Here is a 22,014-nt window from a genome sequence, read left to right as displayed (position 1 = left end):
ACTATAATAGAAGAGAGATCAAATCAATATTGGGCATATAATAGACTTCTCGAAATATCCAGAAACATACCGTTTCTGTTTATGAAATATTGGAAAGGGCAGTTTTATGTCAACCCACTGAATATGACCATACCTCCTAAATAGAATAATCGACTAGAATAAAACACATCGCTCAAAAACATAAAATAAATCAACAGGTTAATATTGAACACACATTTTAAGACACTTTGGAAATAATATAGCCTGCTGGAACAAACAGTCAACGACCAAAGTATTAAAAGAACAGCATGCAACTAAAACAAGAGGGGGGGAGAAAAAGAAGAAAGGAAAGACTATTCTCCAGTCTAACACAAGAGTGCCTCAGAAGTCCACCCTCCCCTCAAGTTGCAGACCACCTCCAAATCCCACCAGAGAGCTGCAGCTGTCCGTCCTACAGCATCTCCACCTTCACAACCTCTCAGAAACTCTTGAGGCCCTGTAACGAGAAAAACTGAGAACTATTCATGTACAGCTCCACTGTGTCTACCTGAGGATTACACCATTAATTAACCAGACACCATATGCCACGAAAGACTAGTTTACTTATATTGTTCTAACTATTAGTTGTTGTGGACATCAAGAGGACTATACAGGGGGAAAACTGAAGTCAACTTGGGGATATTTTTTGGTTGAAGCGAGCAGCTCTCCAGCATGCAGGTGATAGCATGCGCCTTGTTTACGCTGGTTGCTCTGCCTGTCAGCGCTGCGTCGGAAGAGGACTCCTGCCCTGCTGTCTGCGAGTGCTCAGAGTGGAAGACTCACACCATCTCCTGCTTTGACATTGATATTCTCCCCAGGTTTCCTGCGAGCACGGAGACACTGTAAGTAGGCGTGCAAAAAAAAGACGCATCTGTGAAAGTATTCCCGATGCTTTTTTTTTTTTCATGCATTTTGCATGTAAAGTGCTCTTATAACCCCACGGAAAAATCATTATTGTCATGAATATTCCCTCAAAGCGTTCCCACAGGTACTTTAAGGCTGTCTGTGATTTCAAGTCGTTTTTTTCCACTTTAAAGTATTATTTTTGTCTATTGTAGCTATTATTACTAACAACCTGTGTGCTCCAATGTTATCCATCTTACTTCTGCTTTTGATTTGCTGTGAAATAGACAATAAATCTTAACACACTAAATCAGGATTTATTTATAAATTGTTGAATATTAGAATAATATGTTTGGGATTACTAATGGCTAATAAATCTGCATCAGGTTCTATTTAAACTATTTATTGAACCACCTTTATAACCTGAAATTGTTAACAATTAAGCACTAATGTAATTGAACAAGTGAAGAAGACCTCATACATTTCCAGCATATATTGTTCACTTTCTTAATATTTATGCTTGATTGTGAACACTAGTTACCAACTGCATTAGGGTTATTTTTATTCACCTTTTAAATTACCATGACAATTTTATACTACCTGCACCTAAAAGTATCAGAGGGCTGCTGGGTATTTTGCAGAAGTGTACTCTAGACAGTCTGGAAAACAAATGGGAATTCTCTTTGGTCCATAATTAAAACTTCATGTTTAACACACCCTCCATGCACATAAGGAAATGTTAGAACAAGACTACCTGCTCATATTTATTCATTTAATTTCAATGTTTTCCTTTGTTACACACACACACACACACACACACACACACACACACACACACACACACACACACACACACACACACACACACACACACACACACACACACACACACACACACACACACAAATGTTTATCTGGTGCAAATTAAACAACATGCACCAATAACATGACCACTATTTAGATGATGGATTCATCTAAACTGCCAGCCAGTATCAATACATTGTATGTAATGTGATCCCACTGCATTATATCCAACAGCAAACAGTATTGCCAGCAACATAAATCAAAGAGAATAATTAGTCCTACGCTGTTGGTCATATGCAAGGCTTAACAGCTATTTTCAGCAATTACTACATATAAAGAATAAAAAAGAAATGTTTTCTATATATAATATGTTACCTCTTGGAGTAGCAAAGGTTGTGGTGTCCATGACCCAAAAAATTGACCCAACCAAGATCTGATATGTGGTTGATCTGTTTTCTCTTTAAACAAGACCCCAAAGAGTCTGTCAAGAATGCTGAGAGCCGACATGATGTAATATGTCAGGGTCACCCCTGAAAAATGTAGCGGGGCTTTTACGCTTTCTAAATTGCTCAAGTACTGGGCAAAAATTATGCAAGAGAGAGCGACCAGTTTGCCATGGCCTTGAATGATGGAAACACATGCCCTTCAGAGAGACTCTCTGGCAGATGTGGGAAGAGTTAGAAAGGCTACTTCCATTTAAATCAGCCTTTTTGAAAGATAAATTACACGGCAGCATTACATTGTACAAACTGGACTTTTGGTTAAGGTGTAGTGTAAATAACCAAGGTGGGACATTTCGTAATATTTCAAGCACTATTTGAAATATGTATAATGATAAGTTTCGTAGCTTTGAATTGAAATAAATTATATAGAAGAAGAGTTGGGGCTTATAGGTCCTACAGGTTAAGTTCAATTGAGAAACAATACTGATAAATGCACTCTGTGCTGATAGATATGTGATAAGTGAAAAGCACCTATACAAAATGAGTGAGGGGTGACATCTTGTACAAACTGATCCATCAAATTCTTGATGGTGTCCTTTTTGTTCCTCCTAGTTTACAACAGGATCCACCAATTATGTCCAAAATGGAAATATCTTAACTATTGGATGGATTCCTATTCAGTTTTATTCATGGCCCCCAGAGGATGAAGATTGCTGAACTCAGTGACCCCCTGACTTTTCCTCTAGCTCCTCCAAGAGGTTGACATTTGTACTTCTAAATGAAATGTGCCAACAGCAGTGACTGCCATAAAACTTTGTACAAACATTAATCGTTCCCCTCAGGATGAATTTGAATACCTTTGGTGCTCCTTTAACCTTTCCATCATCAGATCAAAAAAATGTAATTTGTTGAAGACCTTGGTTTATTACCAAAAACCAATCAAACGGATCACATCAGCCCCAAATTTAGCCTTTAACTTCAGCTAAAAGCACCACTGTATTGCCTGAGAGACACTTGCACATCTGTAGACACTTTGTCTTGTTTTAAGATATATAAACATGGAAGATACACGCTTCAAATGTGTGTAAACAAACAGGCGAGATTCCCAGATTAACACAAGCATAATGATTCAGACACTTTAATGTGTTGCTTTTACACAAAATACCTCAAAAGCACTAATGTGGGGCTCACAAATGATCATTTAGGCTAAGTAAAAGGTTCTGTGCTATGTTGTGATAATCCTCATTCCTTTCTTACAGTTTATTGGAACATCTCTCCATTATTCAATCCCCACCCTCACTTTGCATCGCCTCCAACAGCACCCATCACATGAAATTATCTCCCGATCACTGCTCCAATTCACATGCCCATGTGCCTCGATGTCCCCTACGATTTCCTCACATTCCTGTCCAAAGTTTATCCAGAGCCTTCCAGAAAGATAGAAAGACATGAAAGCATGCCACCAACTGTCTGGACTGTCACCCCATCCTGATAAAAATATCTGCCAAATAAGCCAGAAATAGATTGTGTATTGAGCGGGATGTTCTAGCAGATGAGGCTTAAGGAAGGTTGATTTTGTTGTACACACACACGATGGATGGATGACCCTGCTGCCATTGGGGTTTGTCAGTTATTCATGCTATTGGCCATGCATCTTGTAGACAGTCACAACAAAGTATGTCTACAACTTCATTATATATTTTGAATTATTGGACTAAGAAAACACATATCAAATATGATTTCAAAATGTACCCTGTAGTGTACATTGATATGGGGGCTAAATAGTATGCTTAAATCTCCTCGGTATCATTAGAGATGTGTGCTTCAAAGTTCCTTTTATTATAATTTTATGATATGAAACTTTATGCACTGATTTTGTCACAAGAGTTTGGTTAAAAACTCTAATGTGGAGGATAATATATAAAAGTTGCTCTTCACAAAAAATAAAAATGTGAATGCAAAGCAGACATATGTGTGTGTGTGTGTGTGTGTGTGTGTGTGTGTGTGTGTGTGTGTGTGTGTGTGTGTGTGTGTGTGTGTGTGTGTGTGTGTGTGCGTGTGTGTGTGTGTGTGTGTGTGTGAGAGAGAGAGAGAGAGAGAGAGAGAGAGAGAGAGAGAGAGAGAGAGAGAGAGAGAGAGAGATAGAGAGAGAGAGAGAGAGAGAGTCAGCATATGTGGATACTTAGAGTTTGGAGTCCTTTGTGTGTGCACTTGTGGAGGTTACTCCATGTGTCACTAGGAGTCAGAGAGGTGGAAAGGAAAGCACAGACACTCTTAAAAGCCTGCGTAGCGTGACTCCTGACTGCGTCTGGACGATGCATTCAAATACAATATTTACCTTTTACAGCACATTTCTCAAACACCCAGAGAGTTCCATTTGAGAATAATTAGGAGGGAAAAAAAGACTTCAAGGGAAAGGGGGGAAAAACACGGCAGTTCCAGTCTTTCAAAAACCTCAGGATTTTTGGATTGGAGTTTAAACATGTGATAACTCGTGATATTTGTTATCCTATTCATCTAATAAAATGGACAGATGAGTGAAATCCTAATGCTAGTTCTTGAATGATAACAGATGAGTACAGGGATTAATTTTAAAGTAAGAAGTGGGATATATGAGCTGTGATTACTGGAAATACTGACAGTTTCCCAGCTATTAATTTGTACAGATGGATAATGTCATGGAAATTGTTACTATAACTTTTACAGTAACAACTTCATGTGTTTATGATAAAACAAATATTTTTAAAAAAAAAATACTTTTTTGAAAATCATAGCGCACCAACACCAGTCATTACCTCACTCATGGGAATAGAGATCTTCTTTTTTAAAGTGAAATATAGAGTAACTGTAGTTGGCATCCAAGTGCTCTGACCGAGAGGGCAGTGGAGATTTTAAGGGAGACAGCGCTTCTACATGAGAGGAGCTTACACTGAATCACACTGGAGAAAGTGCAGGTTGAAATCTAACAACAGCATATGTAACTGACCCACCCTGCAGTCACCTCAGGCCGCACATCAAAATGAAACAGAGCCTTTCGTAAACACAGCTATGTTGTCAATCCAATGCTGACACTATTATAAATTATGTGGCTACTCCCCACTTCAAACTCAGTTCCCAACCTGTTTGTTTTCTCGGGTTTCTATCCAAAAAGACAAATTGAGGGAGTCATTTTCTCCTTAAACCAGCGAGATGGGTTCGTTGGTGTTCCCACCGCGCTCCTGGGGGAAAATGCATGCTGGTTATTTGGGTTTTGAGCGTGGCGAAACAGCGAGGTTCTGACGGGGGTGTTTGGTGTCAGGGTCTGCTCTGTGTCCCACTGTTTGTTTGGGTTTGTCAAAGCGTTTGCAGGGTACCGTGCTCCCGTGTCTACTGACTGACTAACCCCCCCATGTAATGTGTGATTCAGACTCGCAAGCCAGATCTCAGCTTCTGAATTAGTCTATTGTTCTCTTAATGAGCCAAAGGTGAACAAAGATGGCGGCTTTGCATGACTCATTTTTTTCATACCTTTTTCAAAACTTCAAAGTCTCTAAAATAGGCACACGCAAAGCTGCCAGTGGACACAGGATGCGGTCGAACAAATTCTGAATGTGCATCCTATTTCAGGGTGGGCTTTGAGTACAACATGTCATCAACACATATGGGTACCATCGTAATCCCTCTCCTCTATTACTGTGTTGGTATTCCCAAATCCACCACAACAAAGTCTGCAGCAAATTCACACGAAAGAAACAACACATTTTCACTTGCAAAGTAGAAGTAAAAGTGCCCACAATGTACTCTTAAGGGTATAGTTTGACATTCGCTAAACCATTTTACACTACAGAAACAACAGAAACAGCTAGCCTGGCTCTGTTCATAACAAAATCCATACCAGCACCTCTGAAGCTTAGTAATTAACACATTAAATCTGTATATGCAGCTGCTGCATCCTGCCAAAAAATAGTACAACACATGACCCACCATGAAGCCAGTTTTGAACGGATTGAGCAAAAAAGATATAGCATGCTAATACATGAGCTTAGAAGACATGCCGGTATGTGGATTTTGTTACCTTTGCACAGAGCCAGGCCAGCTGTTACCCTGTATTAGTCTTAATATTAAGCTAAGCTCTCTGTATAGCATCATATTTGACCTATATAGTCATTAAACTGGTATTGAACTTCTTATCTTATGTCAAAAAATGAAAAATTCTCATACAATTTCTTTAATTCTGGGTTGTTTACTTAAATCAAAATTGCATTTTGCATCTTTCAACTTAATATAATTGATTTTAACATTCAACATTAACCTGGTACATTAACATTTACATTAATACTTTTAACACACGAACAATTTATCTTCTTTTTTATTCAAAAACCTACAGCAAACTATGGTTTGTGTTGTAGGTTAAATATCTGATTTAACACTCAGTTTAACACTGCATCTGTAACATTGGGTACCAATTTCTCCAGAACATCATGAATGTCCAACTTCGACCTAACTTTTTGAAACATTGTCCTAAACAGACCCAGACATTGTTTGATTTGGCGGCCAGCTCAGGTCAAGTCAGATCCAAGTCTTTGTCCCCCCCCCCCCCCCCCCCCCCCCCCCAATGTTTCTAGAATGGGGGAGTGGGGTATTTCACCATTTACTTCAAAGAAACCTTTCATCTGATTCAAGAATTTATCAATGTTTCATCTGTTTGACTTGTTCTCCTCTCTTACCTGCACAGACTCTCTTCCCCTTCAGAGCTCCCTTTGTTTAAAATTATTGATATGTGCAATTTACTTTAGGAAATACAGAATATCCTCAGATAATCCCCACATTCAAGGTTTTAAACTCATCAATTAAAGAAATAGTTTGACATTTTGGGAAATACGCTTATTCACTTTCTTGCCAAGAATTAGTTGTGATTCACTGTTTGTTATAAAAGCACTTATTTGTTTTCTTGCATGATGTTATTTCCCAAAATGTTCAATTATTCTTCTAATAATGTGGTAGAACACCTACCACAAATAGAAAATGCAGGCAGTAAAATGTGTTTGTAATAACTATAATGTCTCTTTTTTTTAAGCAGATGGCTTTTTGAGACCCGTCTTTCATCCGTGCCAGCAGATGCTTTTGCCAACATGGTCAACATCTCTAGGATGTGAGTGGCAATTTATTCAGTGGGATTATTCCATTCGAGCCTTGTACACTTTCCATTAACGGCTATTCAAACACAAACCCTCCAAAGCTGTTCTCATCCACCTGTTGTCTTTCAACTGTTTTACCTAAAAAATGTGAATCTATCTTAGCTCCAAACAGCCCACCCCCTTTCCTTTTTGTCTCCCACCCAAGCAGATGATATGCTCTCTGTTTAGTATCACCACTGGCTCCTAATCACAGCTGGAAGCGCTAATGCGTTCCTTCAATAGGAATGTTGGTCCTTCTACCGCAGCAGGGTTTGGACATTGGCTAGGTATTTCAGCAGAGCGTTTTGGGCGTGTGGTGATTTTAGACTCCCATTCGAGGTGGAGTTTCTGTAGAGGTAAAATATACACTCGAGCCCCTACGTCCAAGTCATGCATGAAGAGAGACAGAGGTGGATGAGAAGCTTTATGCGAGCCTCAAACAGTCACAAGTGCACACAGTCGCACATTTCTATTGTCTCCTTGTTCTCCATCCAGATGAAATGATACAGCGCTGCATAACAAGATAGAAAACCAATAAAATGTCAGTCAGATTGAGAACATGATGGTGTGTTTTATTTAGTGGCTTGTAATAACTGTAAGTAAACAGAATGTGTTATGTTTTTTTTTTCTCTCCAATAAGAAGCTCATTTTCAACTCTGATCCACTGCAAAGTTCATGGTTTATTTAAAGAGCATACTTGTTACCAAGTAATAACAAATGGGAGCAGAGTGACTGATGATTAGTCAATGTATATGTGAGGTGCATGCCTGTAAAATTACCCGTGACTTTGGAGGCTCTAGACAAGGTGGGCCGATAAATTCAGGAAAGAGAGTTTTAGACCCATACACTTAAACTCGTTTATGAAAACAGGTCTTATATTTCCCTTTCAAACTGACACAGTGCAAGTCAGACATAGAGTTAAGAAAAGTCTGTATTTTGATATAATAAAGACAGCTTACACATTGTACATGAGCTTTGTTCATTTCTCTTTAGATATATATCAGTGGATGTGACGCTGCAGAGGCTGGAGAGGCACTCATTCTACAGCCTGAGGAAAATCACCCACATGTGAGTAACTAAAGAGAAGGGCACGCTCTTTATTGATTTGTATTGATTAAGCTGCTGCATTTGCTCTCTGGAGAGACAAAATGCTTAATTCTGAACCTTGCCGGCGGCAAATGGAGGTAAGAAAGAAAGACATTAGAAACTCTCCTGCTCCACTTACTGCTCCTCATCAAAGAGGTACAGAGTGCTCTCTAGCAATTTATGAGATTAAAATAACCTTATGATGGGATCACTACATGCAGATTAGATAAAGGCACTTAAATTGAATGAAATAACTTATTATATGGATTTGGCACATTATTACAGTGTCTAGTTTAAACAGACAGTCGGAATAAAAGTGTTAGAGCAGAGGCTAAACAGCAGCCAGCATTTGGCTTCTCTCCTCGTCTTCCTCATGCTCCAGCTCTTGCTGAAGCAGCTCAGGGGAAAAACTCTAGCAAGGTGCACTCTATTCTCAATTATGGGATAGAGATTTATGGCTGGAGTCTCTGGGCGGACCACACACTTTCCAGCAGAACACCTCCTAGCACTTCATGTATTACTGCAAAACTTCCTGGCTATGTGAATGATTTGTTCCAAGTTACAGCATCTTGCAACACAGCGTTTTGTGTGTACACAATTTGTTTCCACTGTCCAATTACTGTATAAAATGTGGGCATGTGTCATCGTTCGAGACAGTAACTATGATTAACAGCTATGACTTAATGTGTGTGAAGGTACCATTTGACTGTCAGTTTTATCTTAATTATTCTTCCTTTTATTGTCTGTCCTTATTAGCTGCTTAATTCCAGATATCAAAGTACATACAGAAACAATCATTCAAATGACTAGCTGAGGTTTGTATCTTTTTTGTTGGGGGTGTATTTTGGATCTCCGGGGCCTATTTGCCACTGATTGGTGCAGTGTAGTGCCATACATCAGATAATGGCATCTATCTCAGGTTTCCTTCAGGGTCAGACACAAATTAATGCTCTGCTTCCTGTTGGCTGCTTGAGGCCGACAGCAGCTGTGGATCTAGGGCTGCAGTCGGAGCTGAGAATTCAGAATTGGTCGTATCATGCCCCCATCAAGAGAAACCACCAATTTACAAACTTCTTCAATTTTTACTGGAAGGTTTTCTCCTAAATAAAAGTCTCTGTTTTGGTACTCTTTTGGCAAATGATGCCATAAATATTTCAACCTTTGTTTATTGTGGAGGGAAAAAACTATATAACAATGTGTGACAAATAAATTGGGTAGTTAACATGGCCAAATAGAAAACAGGCCTCCACAGTGACAAATAACTAAAGGTGTCTCCTCAAATAAAGACTCAATTTATTTCATATATTTATAGTGAAAAACATGAATAAAACATCAGAATATTAACATGCTCACAATGAAAAAGTTTATATTTATCAGTTCATGTTTAACACAGTTATTTTATTTCACACATTAACATGCAAGACCCCTGGGAGTGTAGATTAGACCAATATGTAACATTTCAAGCCAATCCATCCAGTGGTTTTACTCTGAACTCAAACTGTCAACTGTAAGGTGGCGTGAGATGAAACTCCATCACAAAAACTCATTAAAATACGTCATGTGTGTGAAATGAATGTCTGTACCACATTTTGTGCCAATTAAAACTTTGACCTGCTGGTGCTGTGAGATGAAAAGTGAATGTTTCACTCAAGTCATTAGGATTCATCCTCAGGGGATCATATAAAGTACATGGCAATCCATTAAACGTTTTAATATTTCTGTCTCACTCTGGACCAAAGTGGTGGACAGACCAACATTGCTGTCCCTAGAGACACAGAGCTGGCATGGCTAATAAAACTGAAGTCTACAGCTGCTAGCAGCTCTGTGAAGCTGATTCTAGGTGCAGTGCTGAGTTAAAGCTACCAGGTAGTAGGTATGAGGTTATCCATATGTACCATCTTACTTAATACATTAGCACACTAACATTTGCTAATTAGCACTAAACAAAAGTACAAAAAGTACATAAATTAAAGCATTAAAGAAATTTAAATGTTGATGTGATGATGGCACTAGGTAAAAAGTTAAGGATCACCAAAATTGTCACAGTTTATCCTAAGAGGCCATTCAATAGATGCTGAGGCATTTCACTCAAAGCCACAAATGCCAATGTCTCTGTATATGATGCTAGAAGAAAAGTCAGGGATTGTTAAAGTCACAGATTCATCTTCTGGGGACCATACATTTCAAATTCATGGTAATCCATCCAGTAGTTGCTGAGATAATTCAGTGTGGACCAAAATTACCTGCCAAAATGAGAATCTACAAACCAGCATTGCCATTCTTTTAATAGAGTGGCTTTGAAACGCAAAATAAACATGAACTCTTTGGACTGTTGTCAGCAGTTTTCACACTTTTGTGACACTGTATCACCTTTTGAATATGAAATAAACTTGCTTTTGCATCCAAAGATTTGCTTATCTTCCAGCGCAAACATGTCATAGCCTACAAATTTGGTCATCAAACCATTCCCCACCATCTGTATGGCTTTACCAACTTGGATGCTACCACTCTTTTTATAGTCTGCTGGACAGACTAAGCAGTGGTTATATTAACTGATAAAACTGCCCTCCAATATATTGTTCTGGTTTCAGTTTATACACAGCAGCATTAGGAAGACAAATCTCTCCCACTTAATGACTTCCATTGGTCTGAGCATGTCTGTCTGCTGGGTGCACTGAGTTTTGCCAGGTGTGTGAAGAAAGGCCAGGACACACGTTCCAGAGTACCACATGGCCTCAGACACCAGAGAGAGGTGTTGGATCCAGCCCAGGGTGGACCAGAGTAAACACACTAATGAAACACTAATTGGACTCCACTTCCGCCCCTGGCTGTCTGCACCAAGTTTCCCTTCTCTTGTACCGACAAGCTCCTCGTCCTGCTTTGTCAGCAGGTTATAAGACAGCTCAGTTTGTGTTTATAAATGTGTGTGCAAATATCTGTCATAGGGGCCACAACACACACTTTAGTTTAGTTTTATTTATTTATTTCGAACATGTTAAAATAACAAACTAAAATACATAGGCAATGAAACAAAACAAATAGAAATAACTGCAAACTCTAGTTATACAACATAAATAATAATCATTCAATGTTGGAAAAGAGCGCAGGAAAAAATGAAGGAATTTTTTAGTCCTAACCCTTTTTTATAGTCTATCAATCACATACAACTTGCTTATGTCACACTTGTTTCCTTTAACAAACATAAAAGGTGATTCAAGGTTGTGTATCTGCCAGTCAATATGTATTTCTAACTATTTCTTGTATGTCTGTTCCTTCAGAGAGATACGAAATGCAAAGAGTCTGACCTACATTGACCCAGAAGCCTTTAAGAATCTCCCAAACCTCAAATACCTGTGAGTATTTTTCATTGCATGTTCTTTTTATGAACTCATACAGTTTTGACATTAAATTATACATATTGACAACATCATTGTAACCCAAAAGATGATTCATATGCATTTTAAAATACTTGAGTCTGGCAATTATTTAAACTTCTATTCATAGTTTTTGTGTGTGTGTGTGTGTGTGTGTGTGTCAGGGTGGAAAAGACAAATCCAACATCTTATATAAATTATTAACTCATAGGAAAAGGCTGTTGTTTCCATCTAGTAGGTCAAAACTGAGTAGTTTAGCATGAGGTCACCTTTATTTCAGCTCTTTTTATAGAAGTTACAGCATGTCACAAACCAGAATGTAGCAGTGACTCTTCAACTTACTAATTAAAATGAATTCGACTAGTTATTATTAATGATGATGCGTCTACTCTGAACAGCCGGTGTGATAAAAATACCAAATCTTTGGGTCTGTTTTCAGCAATGCTTGTTATATTATTACATCACATATATCCCATATAACTCCAGATTATTAACAATAAGACAACAAGCATCTTTAAAGGAACCTGTGTTGTCTGTGTGTTTACTGTACCCTGACTTTTTCCTCTCTTTATGCCATTCAGGGGGATTTTCAATACTGGCCTTACTTTCTTCCCTGACTTGAGCAACATCCACTCTAATGACATGAACTTCATACTGTAAGTTGTTGTAACTTCACAACTTTTAAGCCACCAATTATATACTCCAATTATACTACTAATTAATATGTATGCTTCTTCTAGTATTTTTAAATTCAGCAAGACTTTGGCACATTCATTTTATCATTAGTAACTACCTTAATCAAACAGGAGCTGGTAAAGGTGTTCAGGCATGTGTGTATTTGTAGGTATTATGGGCATGTTGCTTCTTTATTATTGTCATAATCATTATTATTATTATTGTTATACCACCATGTTGCATATGCTTTTGCTTCATTTTAAATGTAAAGCACATTGAGTCTTTGTAATTAAATGTGCTCTACAAATAAAGCTGCTTTGCCTTAATCAAACAATGAGAAGATTAACCATTAGCTGCCTTTTCCTGCTTGGTATTTTATGTTACTTGAAGGATTTTGATGATTTTCTTCTACTGCAAGTTGGTTTTCTGTTTTCCTTTAAAAAAAATTCCACTTAGGTTTTTTTTTTTTTTTTTGCAAGGAGAGAAATCAGAGGGAATGAAAAAACAATGAAAAAGCCCCAATCAAACATGTTTATCATCCTTATATAGTTGTTTGTTTGCAGCAAACAGAAGGAATTGCAGGCAATGTGGTCTTGATTTTGAGAAATGTTAACACTATCAATGCCACTAGCAGGACATACAGTAGACTTCCCTCATGAATGTGATATTATACTGCATAAGCACTTTAATATGTAAGTATATTTAATTGAGCTGTATATGTGCATGTGTGTATGTATTTGCTATAAATGTCTGCTTCTCCATCTATACCCTCTGCATATTCACACGAAATGAGCTCCATGGTCACATCTTCACACATCTGCTGCTCTATTTAATTCAATTTTCCTACCCAGACATAATACTTGAGAATACATCAACACTACATTCCTCTCGATGCCACTTTTCAGTCAAGGTCTATGTTTGCAATACCACTTCATTTCCTCCCGATTTTCCTTTGCAGGGAAATCGTTGATCATCCCTACATGACCGAGATCCCGGCCAACTCATTCTGTGGCATTACCAGTGAAGTGCTTACAGTGTGAGATATAACACTCGCATACCCACACACACACAGACATGCAAAAACAAAACAACACCAGAGAAGAAGATAAGGGATCACTAAAGTTATTAGAATTAATCCTGTGGTGACCATGAATGTCTTAATCCAATTTCATCTCAATACATCCAATAATTGTTGAGATATTTAAGTCTGGACCAAAGTGGTGGACTAGCTGACCAACGTCACCATTGTAAGAGCCATGCTGCTAGGGTAGCTTAAAATGTAATTACATAAGGCATCCTTCATAAAATGAATAAGGAAAATGTAATGAGGTCTGTAGTAGAAAAAAAAAGTGCTACAACTCTGGTTTTGCCCCCTATTCCTAAATGTGATCCAAAGACTAAAATAGCCACCAGAAAAAGTGGGGACTGGCCAAAATGACCTCACTTTGAAAACATGTCCTCCCTCTGAACTCCCTTTGAATCTAACAAAGATAACAGAAAACAAGTACACGACACTCACACACAAAAGGCAGTCGTATGTACATGTGGTTAGGTTCGGGAGAACGGGAAGAGGGATTGCAATTTTATCACACAGAACAGTGTGATTCAAAAAAAAAAATCGTGGGTTAAAACCACAAAATTGCACAGACAGACAAAACCTCACCATAAAATATGAAATAAGTAGATCCCACATATGTCTGCCACTGCTGCACAAACACAGATGATGAATCAACACATGGAACATATTTTCTTTCAGATTGAATATTAAAGCTAAAAAAAGGAATTGTAATTAATGCTGCATTCTTGGTATCATTGTATAAATGTATCATTCTCCTTTTCCAGGATGCTGTATGGAAACGGCTTCAGAGTAATCCAGCATCACGCCTTTAATGGGACCAAACTAGATCAAGTGTAGGTTAATATTATTTCTGTTATGCCAACCTTGTTTAATCAATTTGATAGAAGTTAAAGGAAACGTTTTGACATCCTGGGAAATGTGCCTATTCACTTTATTGCTGAGAGTTAAATGAGAATATTAAAATATTTTAGTGGCATCCGTCTCTCAACAGGAGAGTGAACAGATATATGTCCTAAAATGTCAAACTATTCCTTTAACAATTGATAGTTAAGTGAGTTTTATAATAGCTTTAAGGGTTATTTTTTTATTCTCTTGATGAGTTTTCGCCGCTTTAACAGCTAAGCACTATCTGTCACTGAAACACTGTCGATTTAGAGGTCTTAAGTTTCTCCAAAAATTAGGTTACTCAGGATTTTGCCTGGATTAAACCTTTTCTGACATCTGGCATGTGTATTTCCTTACCCAACGTTAAACTACAAAAGAAGCGGGCTCACAGTCGGGTCTCTGCGGGCCTTCTCATATGTACTCCAAAAGGGCCTAAGCCCAGCGCTTGATTAGCAAGCTGAAGTTCTCATGGGAAATATGTTTCCAAAAGTGGGTATCAGGAAGTCTGCATTAAAGAGTTCCCCTCTCCCATACACTCAGTGACACTGAAGCCTCGAGTTGTGTCAGACTTGTAGAAATCAATTTCACACTTGTATATTCAATAGTTTCACTTGGATAAATGATGTGGCAGTGAAAGGAGAACAGGTAAGCATCACTTCCTTCTCTTCTTTTGCCGCAACATGTTTTCCTCTCTTTTTGTCACCTCCTGGTCCAGAATCCTGCATATTCAGGATATGAGGTATTAATGATATTAATTCAAGCCCCCTATCCTCTTTTACAACACCTACACACACCGTATAAGAGCCTAATTAAGCCATTGCTGAGTGACTAGTGAGTCTTACCACATGGATGTTTGTGTTGGCGCCTGATCTGCTCAGAGGGGAGAACTGATCCCTGCATAGCCCGACCAAGATAAACACGCCCCTCACAGGTCTATTATCCTTATTAGATTTGAGGGATTCAGGGAAATGTGTAGTGAGGGTGCAGTATGTTTAAGGAGTACGCCGTCCCATGTTATACTGTCTTATTTGATTTAGTAACATGAGTGAGACCTTTTACTTTTATGTTTCACCCCTGAAATGAGAGAAAATAAATACAGGAATGTGCAGTGATGAGGTTTGGGAAAATATTATGCCATGCCTCGTCTATGTCAGTCTGATTGAAATGTGAAGGATCACTTTTCCCTTAATAAACTTAAATTTGTGCTTACCTGTCCAGCGACCTTCACAGGAACAAGTATTTGACCAAGATGGATGAAAGGGCTTTTGTGGGAACCATCAGCGGCCCCATGCTTCTGTAAGTATCTGACAGGATGATGATTTGAGACACTTTTTTTTGACTAATCACACACAATTCTTACCACACATACAGTAATTTCAAATCTTGAACTTAGACATATCAAAAAAGTTGAGTCACTGTGCTTTAAATTTGATTATATCTATTTGTGTGATGCTTTTCTTGAAAATCTGTTCTATTATTACTACTACATGAAAACATATGTATCAAAATGGTCCTGAGTTTCACAAAGCTAGTTCTGATGCCTAAATAAACTTGATAAAGTTAAGAATTTCTTATTTTTGGACTTGGTTAATGCCTTACAACACTTGTAGTTTGCAACCTGAAGCCAGTTTTTAAGCAGATTTTGAAAGATCAAGTCAATGCACTCGGGGGTCTTGCTGTTACAGCATCACTTGGTCTAGTTTGACCAATAGCTTAATGGTGGCCAATGTGAGTTGATGTCAGCAAACTTTAGATAGATATTGTTCCATTAGTTTAAATTGCAGAGTGTTTTCACTGATAATACAACTCTGCTCTACTTTTCTGCTACTGTTACACTATGTTTTAGCATTTACACTTGTGGCTACTGTGGCCCCTTGTTACACAGCTTTGCTTTAAGGGAATAGATAGATATTAGCTTTTTTGACTAAAGTTAGATGATGAGCTCAATACCAGGATCGATAAATACACAAGATATAATGTGCTAATTATATTATTCCAGGATATTATTCAATGATGCCAAATGTGCATACAAGAAAACCCTTTCGGGAGTGTATATATCAACAAATAATAGGCCGAGTGTGGTAATTAAATTATCCACACCATGTCAAGTTAGATTTCAGAAATTTCCACATTTATAAAGTGCAGACTGGATGAGACATGTCTACGAAATGGGATAGCATATCATCAAAGCGTAAAAATCATTCCTCCACAGCTGTGTCTTTGACCAGGAAATCTGACACACATTGTGTGCAAGGCCATTTCTCTGATACTGTTGTCTTTTTGCAGTTCTCAAGTTCTCTTAAAGCAGAGTCTTCGTTTTTGAGGAGTTTGATGCCAACACCCGTTACCACAGCTATCTAGTTGCCGTTGTGGCTCTGATCTAGCCCTTAAATGTCTGGTTAGATAAATGGGGTCCGTGCGCAGGTCTTCTTCCTCTGTTCCACTGAGGAACATGTCCTGAGTGAGGTCACCTCCATGAGGTCATGAGCTAAACATCTGGGAATGACAAAATCAGACCGACACTCACAGGGTCTGTGCTGCTTTTTTTTACAGGCTTACACAATGTTCCCCATGAGAGGAAAAGAGAGCAGAGGACAGAGAAGTGGGGAGAGCAAATGGGACTAAAACAAAAAAACGGAGCTCTTAGCAAATATTTAATTGTGTGGGTTGTGTTTCTTTTACTTAATCAGATTAATCAGCAGATACAATGACTTGGAGATAGAACAGTTTAGGAAACTAAAGAAAGCAAAAGAGAAGTTGGCCTCTAGTTGGCCCCTGGAAGGGGGGAGTGTCCGGTGCTGTACGGTGGAATGTCCTGATAATAGGATCGCACAGGATGTTGGTGAGATTGTCAATCCCCTGCATGTCTTTGTCCCAATGAGGTTGAGCTGGCTTTGGCATGATGGCCGAGTGCAAGAAATACCACATGTAATTGCTTAAAGATGATGAAGGAGTTGAGGAGCTCGTTCAAGGAAACAGATGGAGGGTGTTGTTTAATCCATCTATGGAGCTCCAGAGAGCTCCATAGATGGATTAAACAACACATCGTGTCTAGCTCCTCTGTAGATTTGCCAATACTACATTTGTTCTAAAGTCTGCACTTGCAAAAGTTCTGGTGACTGCTTGCTGCTCTTTCATTTAGTCATTTGTGACCCCATTTGTGACCTCAGGGCTCTGTAATCTGGCCACGTACCATTTCCTAGATAAGCCTTGAGGGAAAAGTCAAAACACAAACCAAAGAAGACCAGCTTCATCTGTGAAAATATTAAATATGAGCAATGGTTTCACTTTGGGCCAAGATGTTGCAAAGGTAAAATTTAGCAGGCAATGTGTTTGTGAGATTAATGAAATTCCTTTAAAGACACAACTCAACAGGAAAATAAATAATGATTTGACTTGGTCCCTAAGGTTTACACAGGGAATGCAATATGATTGAATGTTAAGTTCAAAAATGGGGGACAAGACATAGCTAAGAATAATTGGGCCTATGCATTAGAGGTATCTGGGTGCCTCTTTAACAAAGGTTAAGATATGTGATATATTTTCTTGAGCTCTTTCTTTCCCTCCCTGTCTTTCAGAGACGTATCCCAGACGGGGATCACCTCCCTGCCTACAGCAGGTATGGATTCTGTCCGTGAGCTGAAGGCGCGTAATGCCTTTGCCCTCAAGAAACTGCCACCCATCAAAACCTTCAAGCACCTCACTAATGCCAACCTTACCTACCCCAGTCACTGCTGCGGTTTCAAAAACCTCAAGAAGAAACGAGGGTGAGCCTCATCAGTTCTTGAGTGTATTCGTCACATGTACTTAAGGGAATCAGAAAAGTCAAGCTGAGGCATCACAGCAAGTGTGGATAAAAGACAATTAGCGTCCAACAGAAAGCTGTTACTTGTAGTCTGTATATTTTTTTTGTGTTTGGATGATTTACCGCATGAGGCAGTGTGTAGGGCAGCTGCACTTGTATTGTGTGGATCTTGGCAGGAATTAAATCAACTCTCTGACGTGTTTACCTATAACCTCTTACACTGCTGCCATAATTAGTGTCACTCAATGCTGTTATTGTAGGAAGAAGGTTGAGCCAGACAAGTAATGGCTCTCAAAACTCTCAAAACAGGAATCACTTAGTCCTAGAGAAGATTCCAGCCAGGTCTGTCTGGTTTTTTTTGTGTCTAATTTGGTGCTAGTGTATTATTCTGTAGACTCAATCTTAAGTCTATTTGTGTATGTTTTCAGCTTTTTGGAGTACATCATCTGTAACCTGACTGCTTTCTACGACCAGCATCACAAGCGCTCTGTGGGGCCTCTTCGCATACCTTCCCTCCAAGAGGAGAGCGAGGTGGAGACAGTCCCAGACGAGGAGCTGAACGACGGAGGCCAAAGAGAATCCCAACAAGACTGGAGGAGAGGTGACTTCCATGGTAGCCTGCACTACCACGCCTACTTTGGGGGCCAGCCAGATGAGGATGTGGGTTTCGGCGAGACCCTCAAGAACCCCCAGGAAGACACAAGCCAAGACTTTGACAGTCGTTATGACTATGTGGTGTGCGAGGAGGGAGAGGAGGTGGCGTGTGCACCAGTGCCTGATGAGTTCAATCCTTGTGAGGACATAATGGGTTTTGGATTCCTGCGAGTGTCTGTGTGGTTTGTGAGTCTGCTGGCTGTTCTGGGAAATGTGGTGGTACTCCTGGTGCTGCTTACCAGCCACTACAAGCTCTCTGTCTCCCGCTTCCTCATGTGCCACCTGGCATTTGCAGATCTTTGCATGGGGATTTATCTGCTGCTTATTGCTTCTGTAGACCTCCACACTAGAGCCGAGTACTTTAACCATGCCATAGACTGGCAGACGGGCCCCGGCTGTGGACTTGCAGGGTTTTTTACAGTCTTTGCCAGCGAGCTGTCTGTGTACACCTTGACAGTGATCACTCTCGAGAGGTGGTACGCAATCACTTTCGCTATGAGGCTGGATCGTAAACTGCACCTGCACCATGCAGCAGTGGTGATGCTAGGTGGCTGGATCTTCTGCCTCATCCTGGCGCTGCTCCCACTGGTTGGGGTAAGCAGTTACCAAAAGGTCAGCATCTGTCTCCCAATGGACACCCAGTCCAAAATGGCACAGGTCTATGTCATCTCAGTGCTGGTCCTCAACATCCTGGCCTTTCTGGTTATCTGTGCCTGCTACGTCAAGATCTACTGTGCAGTGCACAACCCTCACTACCATTCTGGATCCAAGGATACCAACATTGCCAAGCGCATGGCTGTCCTGATCTTTACTGACTTCTTGTGCATGGCACCAATCTCCTTCTACGCCATGTCAGCCGTGCTGGATCGGCCGCTCATCACCGTCTCCAACTCCAAAATTTTATTGGTGCTCTTCTACCCACTCAATTCCTGTGCTAACCCGTTCCTTTACGCCATCTTCACCAAGGCTTTCAGAGGGGACGTATTCATCCTCCTCAGTAAGGTGGGCCTATGTCAGCAGCGAGCACAACTGTTCAGAGGCCAGACAGTTTCGTCAAAATGCAGCAGTGGGACATCCCAGATCCGTAAAGACAAGGATAAGATTAGAAAAGGAGGAGGTGCAGGCCAGGAGGAGGTGCCCATCCACCTGAAGAAATGCTCTGGACATACCTACCAACAGCCAGTCAGCCAGCAGACAAGCCCTGAAGAGAACCAGAATCTGGACACGTGAGCCACAAGCTCGAGGTGTTAAAGCAAGACAGATTCAGGTGGGAAAGAAGAGGCCTTGAAGTGTTTGTGGACAGATCTGTTTGGATATTTAACAGAAAGCTCCAATATTCTGTATCTGCTTCAATTTTCAGGCCAAGTTCAGCTGTTTTCACAATTTCGGCTGTGATGATTTTATGGTTCCAGTTGTTTGAGAATATCAAGTGTCACCGAAATATGAGCTTGACTTCATCTCACTTTTAGTCCTTTGTATTCAGTGGGATTGTGGCTAGTGTCGAACAGAGATTATTTTGAGGGGAAAATGTAAAGATATAAACATATATAACCCTATAAATAAATCTATTTTTTCAGTATATTAATTATAATTCTATTGGAGTTATTTTACAGTCTGGCATCGAGATACAAGGAAATATAACAGGTTTTCCCAAGCACTTCTTTTTTCCAGTGATAAGAAGCCAACGTTCTATTTATACTTGGTTATTGTAGAACAGCCTGCTGGCTCAGTGCCGTTCACAGTAAAAACTGTATGCAGTTTATTAAACTTTAATAACAATTACTATCCTATTGTCTTATCAATACCTCTGTATATAATGTAAATACATGATAGTGTTTGAGTGATTTGTGGATTAGAAAGGTCACATTTGACTTTCTTTGATTTTTGTAAAGTACATATAATTAAATTGAAAACAGAATATTTGAAATTGTACTTTTTATGTGACTTATACCTGCACCAAAAATAATGTATCACTTTTTTAGATTCATATTTGTCTACTTTTGGTTGTCATGTTATCATCACTTTTGTTAATGTTACCAAATATTGTTACTCTCACTTATTGCACATTGATCCAGAAAAAACACAGAGGTAAGAAGAGGTAAGTCTTCATCTCTCGAGAGCATGTGATCCAATTACAAAAGTAAACACCAGGCATAATTTGATTACTAGCAATTTTCTACAAATTACAGACAGGTATGATAATCACAAATATCTACTGTTAAAGCCTTGTCTCTCTCCGTTGGAATGTCATGGTTGTTTTTTTAGCGTGATCTTGATATTTTTCCATCCTCTTATGGAAACAAGTGACTTATACAATCAGTGAAGATAGTTTTGCCTTCACTGGGAGCGCTTAAAACAAATACAGCTGAGACACGTGTGTGCTGCACCGCTGAAACTTGTGTGATATTGAGCTATTATGAGTTAAAGGACACCCTCTGCCAGTGGCAGTTTAACATCTGGTTAGCATTTCATCTGCTGGGTGACATTTTTTTCAAGGAAATATTCAGATGAACAGGGGGAGCTTTCCTGGAAAGAAGGATAATTTCAGACCTTTTTTAATTTTGCTTGCGAAGACGTCTTGAGGATATTTGACCAGACTGCTGGGCAGTTGGTTTCAGTGTGGAAAATAAAGTGCAACACTCCCAACTGTATATCACTCTAATTTACTCTCAAAGCATCAGTGAATTGAGTTGGTTAAAACCACAGAAGTGGAAGGACTTTTAAAGTTGAAAAAATTAAGAGTGGCATCTGCCCACGATGTTCCAGACTGTAAATTCCTTACAGACCAACAGGACATCATTTTCAGCTCAATGTTTTCCCCAGCTTTATGTCCATCTCTTCCAATCACCCATTAACAACAATCCAACGTGACCCTTCAAATGCTAAGTACACAGAGCTGGACCGTGATGTGCCTGGCTGCGTTTGCGAGGGCCTCCTCCCCCTTCACTGCCAGTTAATGTTAACTCACAGTTCATACTTGTTTCATGAGTGTGTGCATGTCGAGGTTGATAAAAATCAAAGTGTGAGTGACTGACTGTACATTCAGACCTCTGACAACTTTATTCCTCCACTTATGATTCACAAAATCATCCAATAGACAGACGAGGCTGAATAAACCGATCCGGACTTGGATTGAATTTATTTTGACATTCTTCCTCTAGCTGGTTCTCAAGACTGCCTGATCATTCCTCTC

General features: G+C 39.4%; 1 protein-coding gene across 1 annotated transcript; it reads left to right on the top strand.

Annotated features, from left to right (window-relative positions):
• The first annotated feature begins 690 nt into the window (after positions 1 to 690).
• On the top strand, positions 691 to 20,051 carry tshr (thyroid stimulating hormone receptor). Its single transcript, XM_062437350.1, has 10 exons — positions 691 to 860; positions 7,168 to 7,239; positions 8,258 to 8,332; positions 11,629 to 11,703; positions 12,306 to 12,380; positions 13,358 to 13,435; positions 14,242 to 14,310; positions 15,581 to 15,658; positions 17,941 to 18,129; positions 18,596 to 20,051. The coding sequence occupies exons 1-10, from the start codon at positions 691 to 693 to the stop codon at positions 20,049 to 20,051; spliced, it is 2,337 nt and encodes a 778-aa protein (XP_062293334.1).
• The last annotated feature ends 1,963 nt before the right edge of the window (positions 20,052 to 22,014 follow it).

Source organism: Scomber scombrus, chromosome 17 (genome assembly GCF_963691925.1).
Source record: "Scomber scombrus chromosome 17, fScoSco1.1, whole genome shotgun sequence".
NCBI lineage: Eukaryota > Metazoa > Chordata > Actinopteri > Scombriformes > Scombridae > Scomber > Scomber scombrus.
The sequence above is the reverse complement of the archived record's forward strand: the minus strand, read 5'-3'. Positions and strand labels throughout refer to the sequence as shown.